Genomic DNA, 10,162 nt, shown 5'->3' with positions numbered 1-10,162 from the left:
ACTGATCATGGTTATGGTGTTTTCTGGCTCTGCACAGGCTAAATTTAATGATATTTGTAAACCACTTGAAGACCTATGGATGAAAGATGTTCTCTCATTAGCAAGGCTACCTTGTGTGGTGTTCAGGCTTCAGAGGAGTTAAAAAACTCCATAAATCCTGAATGAAAGGCTAACAATATCCACTGTAAGTGATGGTGACCAGCTGCCAGGCAGCTCTTGGGCTAGAACTGCTCTCTTAATTGGTGCCAATGCCAGGTTTTCTAGCACAGGGTCTTGTTCTTACCTGTGACAGAGGAAACAAGTGTGGCAGGGCGTTATTTGATCCCTCTCTAGCCTGGAGAGGGCTCAGACTGAAATTTGGGGAAGGATTTGTCTGCTGGGTGGTGGTGTTGCCAGGGTGGGTATGGAGGGTCCCTGTTCCCTTCTGTGTTTGAGTTACTGAGTCTGTGCTTGCAGAGCCTCACCAGGCTGTCCTGGGGAATTGGCGATTAAATTATTGCCCTAACAATCTATAAACTACTCAAAAAAAATCAGTGAGTTACTTTCATTCGTGTCACAACAGGTTCCTGCCTTCAAAGATGACAAAACCCCTCATTCTTTATGGTTTTATTTAGACCCTGAATGTTTGCTGCCGTTGTTTTCTGTCATGCAGAATTTCCTGATTTATACCAGGGCAAAGAAATTGGGATAAGGCAGACAAAATCTCTGCAAAACCATCAGCATGTAACCTTTTTTTTGACCCTCCATACCTCCTGCAATCCTGCTATTTTTGTAACTCTGGCTAGGTAGCACGATGAGGATTACATATCATCCTCCAAAGCAGAGCTTTTATTTTGGTCTTGTTATTTTAGGAATAATCAGCAGAGAACAAGGATACTTCCTCTTACCAATTTCATGTGTTTCCCTGAGGGGACTGATATCAGGGGGGCTCTTACAGAATACACAATTTCCCTAGCAATAGTTTAGATAAATCCTATCTGCCCTTGAATCTGTGGTAAATCTTTCATTGACTTGTGAGGAGCCTGAATTTGAGTGCATTGTTCACATGCTAAGGCTTGGAGCTGCAGTGTGTTCCAACACCTGGAAAAATTCTGGTTCAAACTGTCGAACGCAGCGTAGGTTTATGTGTGTTTCTCTAGATGCCTAAATTTGGTGTTAGAAATAAAAATTATCTTTTTCTTTGCCCCTCCCCAGGCCCAATGTGTGCCCAGTGCTGGAGCTGGCCCTGGTGGGACACCAGGAGCCCTGCATCCAGTCCTTCAGTCGCATGGTCAGGATGTGGAAGCAAGGCTGCACAAACAGGAGGTGGTGTGTGAGCTATGAGAGAAGGTAATACACTATCTGTTGTTATAAATGGGTTTTGTTGCTAATCTTTGTGCAAGTTCTTCAACTTTTTTGTGAGAGAAGTTGTCAACTGTTTCATCTGAAATGTTATGGACATAGTGTCCTCCTGAGATTTGACTTGAAATGTGTTATTCCTGAGTGGAAAATGTGACTTTTTAATGTGTTTTGGGTTGCTCATGAGCTTCATGGCTGGCTTTAGATTCAGAATTTTACACTATCAGAAAATGTTCTTGTCTTGTTCTTGCTCAGGTGAAGCCCAGCTGTCAAGTCATTGACTTTGAAAAATTGAACTTCTTTCTCTTTCTGTCACATGTTTGGAACTGATGGGAGATCTGACTCCCCCCAGCAGCCAAACCCAAAACTGATTGCAAAAAAAAAAAAAAAAAAAAAAAAAAAAAAAAGAAGAAAAAAAAAAAGGAAAAAAAATTACTCACCTTTGGTTAGCCTGAATATAAATTCTTCAAAATAATAGAGCACATCAGAGCTACTGGGCGTTATCAGGATGCAGTTTGCTGTATTTTCTTGGTTTTTAATGAGGACTGCTGATGGAGGCTGAAAAAAAGTCTCATAAAAGTGACACATGAGTGCAGTGTGCTGCTGGGGAGGTGGCAGTGGGTGGAATGGGAGCTGTGGCTGCTCTCATAACCTTCCTGTCCCCACAGGTCTGGCTACTACACGGTTTACAAGCAGGTGTACAGGATGGAGCAGCAGACTGTCTATAAGTGCTGCCCTGGCTGGGCCCAGCAGGACAATGAACCCGGCTGTCTGCACTGTGAGTTGGGACAAAACCACAGAGTGACATCCTCAGACCCTGCCTTCCTACTGAATCCCCCCTTCTAGATACAAGGGTTTTGTTTCTCGTGGTTTATAACTGGCATTTCCCCAGGGATGGGGGAGTAAATGTCCTTTAAAAAGGTAAAAGTGCTCATGTACAAACAGCAAATAGCTCTAATTTTAATCCACACAATTTGGATTAACAGTCTAAACTCTAATTGGAGTTGTTGCAGCATTTTTGTGCCAGCCTGGCTTTGACAGGCCAACCAAATTTATTGCTGTTACCCGAATTATGCAGAGAAATCTGCTGTGAGGCACTTTTCTTGGGCATAGCACTTGCTAGTCTGACTGGTTTTGGCATTTTCCCTTCTGCTGGTGCCATTGAGGTACTTTTATTTCTACCCTGTGGTTCTCCATCTGATGAGAACCCATTTCTATCACTAATTTTTAATCATGATTGGGTGTTTTCCTAAAAGATGGAATTTAATTTAAATGACAAGGCAGCACTTCAGCCACTGTTAACAAGACATCAGTAGAAGATGGCAACCTCCTCAGTGTTTAGTTTTGTTACTGTTTAGTCAGTAATTGTGTTTTCTGTATGAAAGTTAGCATCTGTTCTTATTTATTTTTTAATCTTCATACCAACGTCAGGGCTGCATTCAGAGAGCTTGCTTTTATGGCTGTCTCTTTGTAGTTAAAACACAAAAACGAGCCTGAGAGGTATTCCTGTTAGTTTCAGCCTGAATCTACATATTTAGTGTGCACCTGTTTAGTTGTAAGAAGTCAAAAATATGTTTACAATCTGTGTTTTAATCTCTGGTGTAAAGGAGTTTAAGGTATGTGAGCCCCAGTGGCAAAAGGAAATTTTCTTCCTGAAAGAGCAGTGCAGACTTGCTTTGAATTCTTTAAGGCCCCAAAGTGGTTGAATTACTCTCTTGTATTTGATACTCCTTGCAAGTTTGGCTCAAGCATGTGGAATTTAGGTTGTTGTAAATAAGTGTTCTGTGTTGGAGGAAGGGAAGAATTGCAATTCCCCTTTCCCCTCCACATATATAATATCTCCCAGTGCATCAGTGGTTTTTAACCATTCCAACATTATCGTCTGGCAGCTTTTCTTATTTTATTTTGGATTCAGGCTGTGCTTTGAGTCCTGTCTTCTGCCTCTGAAGCACCTTCAAGTTAAACTGCAATATCTAAGTCATACTTTTATTAAATTTCTTCATATTAACAAGGTAGTTACCCCTATGATAGCAAGTCCTGCTGCAGTCCACCTCAATAAAAATCCAGTTTATTATTTGGAAGGTCATGTTGCAGCAGGACTGAGCCAGAGAGGCAGTTCTGGAGGATCCTTGGCCCGAAATGAGCTGAAATATCCTGTCCATCTCTGTTTGTGTGCTCTAGTGCTGTGCTCTGCTGGCACCTGCTTCAATGGAGGGAAGTGCTCTGGAGGAGGATCCCAGGTGTGCCAGTGTCCTGCAGGGTTCCAGGGGCCTCGCTGCCAGTATGGTGAGTGCAGGGGCATTGTCTCAAGGGCAGCTGGTGCTGGGATAAAATGCATTCAGCATTAATTGTTAAAACAAGAATATTTTATTAATGTTGACTTAAAATTAAAGGTGCCTTTGCTGCACTTTTAAGTGGTTATTTGATCATTCTCTTTTTTTTTATTTTTTTTGGTATTGAATTTTAACAAAGCAAGATGAAAATTTAATTTGATTGATACCATATGAGTGTCTGTGGTGGATAATATCCCTGAATATCAGCCGTGGTGTCCAGTGCAGTATTTGTCTATTGCTTCTCAACTTTAATGTTCCTATGGTGTTCTTAGTGAATTTCTCAGCCTTGCTTTTACCTTTGTGAGAGGAAATTCTGAGTCAAAGCAGGTGGGCAGTAGGTGAAGAATGCAGCAAATGAACCACTGGATTTGTTCATGGGATTTTTTTTTGGTTCATCTCAAAGTAGGAGGGTTTTATAGCTCACTACCAAATATTTCATAGTATTCCTGGAATAATATATGCACCAATCTTTCATTTCACTGTGTTCTAGCATACTATAGTCTGAATTCTGTGTGACTTAGACTCTATCACCCACTCTCAATGAGAATCTTTTTTGTCTCACACACTGGCTCACAATTTGATAAACCCACAATGGGCTGTCTTGTAATTTAACACACTGTGTAAAGCTCTCCAAAATTACAGCACTGCATCCATTTGGCTTCTTAAGGGAGGGAAGAAAGTCATTCCTTCAGAGTAGGCTGTGATTGGGACAAAGGGTTTCTTTTGTATTAGGCAAATGATAATTTCCTTTTCAACTGAAGCATATTGTGCCTTGTTCAAAGGAAGGCAGATTTGTAAGTATTTCGTTTTTTTCCCCTTTTAAATTCTAACGTCTTTGTGTCCTCACCTGGCCTGTCTGTCAGGCAGTGTGAGTGAGAAGGACTATAACAATAAATAAAATGCAGAGCTGTTTACAATGGAGCTGCTGCAGCCTGCAGACAATTTCAGCTCAGTTGAGCTGTGATTGGGTATTTCTTTACTGCCCACAAAAACAGGTTTATGTGGGTGAGCTGAGGTGAGCCAGAGTTGACACCAAGGCAGGCTGATTGTGATTAACTTACAGGAGAGCTGCTGCTTCAAGGTAAGCAGGATCACAATCTCCAAAAAAGCCTTATAATAAGTTATTACCAAATGGAATATATCTCAGCAAATTATAAATTGTCCTCGCCGTGATAAATTGCCTTTTGAGACTCCTTTTGCTTGGAGATACCTGTGGAGCTGGGGCATTCCCAGCAGGCAGATTGTGGATAGCCCAGGTCAGGTTTTCAAGCTGCAGTGGGATTGTGCAGTCTCTGTTTCACAGAGGGATTGCAAAAACAATGAGGGGCATCCTGCAGCCCCTGCTCTTTGCACTTGGGTGGAACTTTTATGTCTGCTCTCTGTTTGTCTGCTTTCTATTGATTCCTGAGGTTTGAATGGAGTTCCAGGAGCCGTCATTCTCAGGTTTGTGCAGCAGCTGCTATCGCAGCCTGGCAGGAGGAAGTTTATAAATTGAATTCTGAAGGGGAAAGCCTTCTTTCAGCAAGGGTGTTATGGACCATTCACCTGCCTAACAAAAGCGAGGTAATTTAGAGTGTAAGGCCTCTCAACTGTTGCAGGTGCCTCCAGTCAGATTCTTCTGGGGCTTGTATCATATTTGTGCAGGCAAAAGGAAGGAGAAATGCACTGTGGCACTAACAGCCACAGCCTCTGGTTTTCCTGGCTGATGTTGGAATATTGCTCCTGAAGTAGCTTGGATTTAATGCTTGAGAGATGGTTTCTTTCTTCCTTTCAAAGAATTAAGGAGTCCATCACTCTGATTCTGAGGTGAATTTGGTACTTGGTACCACCAGTTGTTAGAAGAGCAGCAATTAGAAGTTAACTAATTTTTAATTATGATATATTATAAATGGTTTTATTGTTTATTACTTTTAGTTATATTATGTTGTAAATGTTTTTAAGTTAATTATTTGAAATTATTTTGTGTGGGTGTTATTATAATGTATTTTTATAGTTTTATTTTTTTAAAGTATCTAGTTTTATTTGTAAGGTTATTTTTGGAACTTGTTTTTTAGTTTAATTATTTTAAAATAATGTTTGTTTTATTTTATGGTATTTTTAAGTTAGTAATTTTTATTTTTAGGTTTGTATATAGATGTATACAATGTGAGCTTTTTGTCAGGCTTTGAGAATTTTCTATAAATCCATTTCCCACATTTGTAATCTTGGCTTCTGTCACTTCTGGTATTGTGACTTCCTGTCAGTCTCCTGACAGAGGAGGAACCACAGGCATTTCATAGCTGCACTTGAACCCATTTGAGCAAAATTGCTTCATGTATCCCATTTTATATCTCCCCCTCTCCAACCTTTTTGATTTTCTTCTCTGTTTCTGCCATCAGTGTTGGCAGCTGATTCTAAAGTTTCACTTGTGCAGCAACTCTCATGATCTCCTTGCTGGGTGCTGTGAACTACAGACAATGGACAAATTAGTATAAAAATATCACTAAATTCAATTACTCTAGGAAATAAATGGGGACATATGTCTCAGGAATCTTCTAATCATTCTTTTTGTGGAATTCATATTTGCCATTGAGTTAGGGAGTAGGTCAGTGTCCTGGAAATGGAGTTTTGTCTTGGAGAAAGTTTGTGATGGATCCTCCAGGATGGCTGATGGCAGCCTCACAGCCATCTCAGCAGAGATGATTATTCCCAATTTCCATGATAGCATAATGACTTTTTAAAGGAATTATGGGGTGTTCCTGCAGCCTGGGACAGACACATTCCTGGTGAGATGCTGCAAGGGTCAGGGCTCCTGTGACAAACTTAACGTAATTGTGTTCAGAAATGTGCTACTGCCTCCCTTGTACACTATAAAAATTACTTCTAAATTACTTTTTATAAAAATAAAGTAATATTTTTATACTGATTTGTCACTCCCCAGTTTTATTATTTTACCCACACAAGCAGCAATGCAAACTTAGAGAAAGATTTATGGGTGAGATGGTCGAGTTCTTCACGCAGCCATTGCAGGGACTGGGTAACAGATTGAGCTGTCTCCTGCACTGTCTGTTGCAATTTGTCTTGTAATAATAGACTTATATCAATTACAATGTAAACTTGCAAGCTGGGTTTCTCTCCATTTTTTTGAACTTGTTTGGAAGTTGTGATCCCCATTAGTCCCAGTGAAAGGGAGGGAAAACCTGTAAGAAAAAAGGGAGAAGGTAAAACTCAGTGCCAAGAATGAATTCTACTGCAGTGCTGGTGTCATTGATATTCACTGGTTGTCCTGGAAATCTTGTTCAAGGCCTGGTGGCCACCTGAGCTGGACATGGGAGTAAATGAATTTCATTTAGCTTGTTTAATTCAGCCCTGGGACTTTTACTTGGACATACAGCCAGTAAAAGCATTCCAAATTCTACAAGCAAGGGTGTATTCATTTACTCCTCTTCTATGTACTCTACATGTACATGTGATCAATGGAAAATGAGGGGTTAGTTTTGACTCTTAAGTGTTTTGTCATCAAATCTCAAGTTGCTGATGGTTTTGCTGAGTGCCTCCTGATGGGTTTTAAAACATGAATTAAAAAAACAGAGTGAGACCTGAACAGGCTTTGTAACTTCTTGACTGATACAAAATCTGAGCATGATTAATGTTTTGCAATTATTCTTTTCATAATTATGAAAGAATAAGTACAGTTGAGCCTATCTGAGACAATGGGTGTAATTGGTGTTTAAAAATAGGTGAGGAATGACCAGGGAGGACTTGTCAGCAAAGTCCTCTCATGGTGGCATGGTGTTTGTCCTCTTCAATACAATATTCCAGTGTTTAACAGATAAAGTGCCAATAGATTAATTTTTACACCACTGTTTGCTGTCACACCAGTGGAGTTTTAAGTTCTTTTGCAGTGCCTGGTGCAGATCATTAGAGGCATTTCCCAGCACACATCTGGAGGGGCAGTGTGCTCTGCTGGGTGCCATGCTCACCTGATAAGAACTTTCTCTTCCACCTGCCACTGACCTTGGATATTTAGTGCAGTAACTTTTAGCAAACTACCCCAGTCTGCCTGGGCTTTGCTGTACATGCAATGTTGATAATGGTGGCTCATTCCTTCGTCAGGTGCTTTGAGACCCAAGTAATTAAGTGTGAGATAATGGCGCTGCAATGTGTGTATAAAGGCAGGATGCACACTGCATGGGGAGCTAAATGAAATGCTTATGAGGGAGATATTCATCAGTTCATTGAATAGCTGTCAATCTCTGCCTTCACTCTGGTCACACACTATTAAGATATTGAACTTATAAAGATTCTGGTAAACAAAAATATCAGCACCTCCTAGAGCAGGTAGATCAGAGTTTACACTATAAATCTGCTTAAAACAAAGGTGGTTTGATTTTTGTTTTTGTTTTTTTTTTTTGAAACTCTTGATTAAAATGGCAGGAATTCTGATATCTTTTCTTACAAACAAAAATATTCTTTTCTTTCAATGTGAAAAGAATTTTCTTCCATTTTCCTCTAGGAAATGTTTCTTCCTGCAAAGAGCTGTTTGATACAATTTCTGATTAATGTCCTGTCTGCCATCCTGGTCTCTAAGTTTTTCTTCTTTGAGGCTGAAGACCTACACAAGCCTTACAGGGCAGGGTAAATCCAAAATAAACCAGTGCTACAAATTTTCCTTCTTTAAAATAGCAAATGGCAAGCTGAAAGCTCCCACGGATCTGTTGCCCATAGGGATGTCTTCAGTTTTCATGGATCTTTGTTTCCCACTGAAACTATGAAATGTTTAAATATTTGTGGGGATAAATTAGCTCTGATAGCTGGGCCCTCATTGTGCCAGGGTTTTTGGCATTTTGTTTTCATATTTTGGTTATGAATCCCCTGAAGTTTGACCCAAGCCAAGCTTTTTAACTTGAAAACTTCCCATTAGCCCATAGGAAGAGTGGGAGACGGGGGCACAAAAGATAATTTATGCTCAGCTTGCTCTCGTTTAGTGCATATAATACCTTAAAGATATCAGCTTTGATTTTTTTTTCTTGTTTTAGCACAGTCCTCCTCCTGCCCCAAATGACTCAGTCTCATTAGCAAAATGCCAGCCTGTCATGGCAAGGGAAGCAGAGACGACTGATGTGGGTGGGAAAGTCCCTGTCCTCCGGCAGAAAGAGCCCTTGTGATCACCCTCTGTCCTAGTGGGACTCTGTCTTGTTCTTCCTCTGCTCCTTTTTGGCTCCCAGGAGCAGTGATCCATCCATCCTGTGCCTGGTTTTTGGCTACCACACTCCTCCTGTGATGGAGGAATGTGATGGTGTTCACAGGGGTTCTTGGAAGAGGGAAGAGATGAGGATCTGACTCCATGTTTCAGAAAGCTGATTTATTATTTTATGATATATATTATATTCAAACTATACTAAAAGAATAGAAGAAAGGATTTCATCAGAAGGCTAGCTAAGCTAAGAATAGAAAAAGAAAGAATGATAACAAAAGCTTCTGTCTCGGACAGAGAGTCCGAGCTAGCTGGGCTGTGACTGGCCATTAACTAGAAACAACCACACAAAACCAATCACAGATCCACCTGTTGCATTCCACAGCAGCAGATAACCATTGTTTACATTTTGTTCCTGGGGCCTCTCAGCTTCTCGGGAGGAAAAATCCTAAGGAAAGTATTTTTCATAAAAAGGATGTCTGTGACAGAGGAGCCCTGGCAGGCAGCGCATGGGAAGGGGGAGCTGCTTTGGGGCCATCCTGTAGCACTGCAGGAGCCCCAGTGAGCTCTTGAGAGCATCCTGTGGGCTGGGGATGTGCTGCAATCCCTTGTTTCTGCATCAGGGACTGGGGTAATGAGCCCCTCATGGTGACACAAACCTTTCTGTCGCCTGTCTCCTGTGCTCTGGTGGCAACTCACAGGTGTCCTGGCACTTGAAGCATCATGGGATTTGTAAATTTAAATTATAGATGTATACAGCTACAAATTAGTAGGAAGGTAACATTGGACCTGAGTGTGAAGTGTCACAAGTCTGGAGCTGGTTAGAAACCCATGAGAGAGGTGGGTTGGATGTTCTCTTGGGCAGAGGTTTGCAGAAGACAAATGTAGCGCACAGATCACCGCAGGAGGTGCAAGCTATCTGTATGCTCTCAAGGAAAAGGAAGTTATGGTTGAGATAAAAATGACATTATCTGTTCTGGTGATAGATAACAGTTGATTCAGAGATTAATTCCAGTTGTGAGCAAGGCCCTGGGCAGGAATCAAAAAAACCCTGAAAGCATGGCTTCCTCCAAACTTTGCATTCTCTCTTCTTTGCTCCCCTCCTCACAGCCACCTGCTCTTTGCCAGCCTTGTCCACAGAGACACCTTTCATCAGCCTCCCCAGATAAAAAGCCCTTTAAAGCAGCCACTAAAAAGCTGAGAGGAATAAAAGCTCTGCTGCCCTAAACCAGGAGCAGTGAAAAATGCTGATTGAAAGATCATGCCTGGCTCTCTGCTGGGTGTGACAGGATATAATCATCAGCCCATCCTGCTG

The 10,162-nt window shown here is 41.2% G+C and overlaps 1 protein-coding gene across 1 annotated transcript in view; it reads left to right on the top strand.

Moving 5' to 3' along the window:
- Positions 1 to 10,162, top strand: part of LOC102044446 (multiple epidermal growth factor-like domains protein 6) — a 183,326-nt gene that overhangs the window by 870 nt on the left and 172,294 nt on the right. Inside the window, exons 2-4 of the mRNA XM_031055435.1 lie at positions 1,195 to 1,329; positions 2,007 to 2,116; positions 3,520 to 3,624. Of these exons, the coding sequence (XP_030911295.1) occupies positions 1,195 to 1,329; positions 2,007 to 2,116; positions 3,520 to 3,624 (350 nt within the window). The remainder of the gene's footprint in view (positions 1 to 1,194; positions 1,330 to 2,006; positions 2,117 to 3,519; positions 3,625 to 10,162) is intronic.

Source organism: Geospiza fortis, unplaced genomic scaffold (assembly GCF_000277835.1).
Source record: "Geospiza fortis unplaced genomic scaffold, GeoFor_1.0 scaffold172, whole genome shotgun sequence".
Taxonomy (NCBI): domain Eukaryota; kingdom Metazoa; phylum Chordata; class Aves; order Passeriformes; family Thraupidae; genus Geospiza; species Geospiza fortis.
This window is presented reverse-complemented; position numbering and strand designations above follow the sequence as displayed.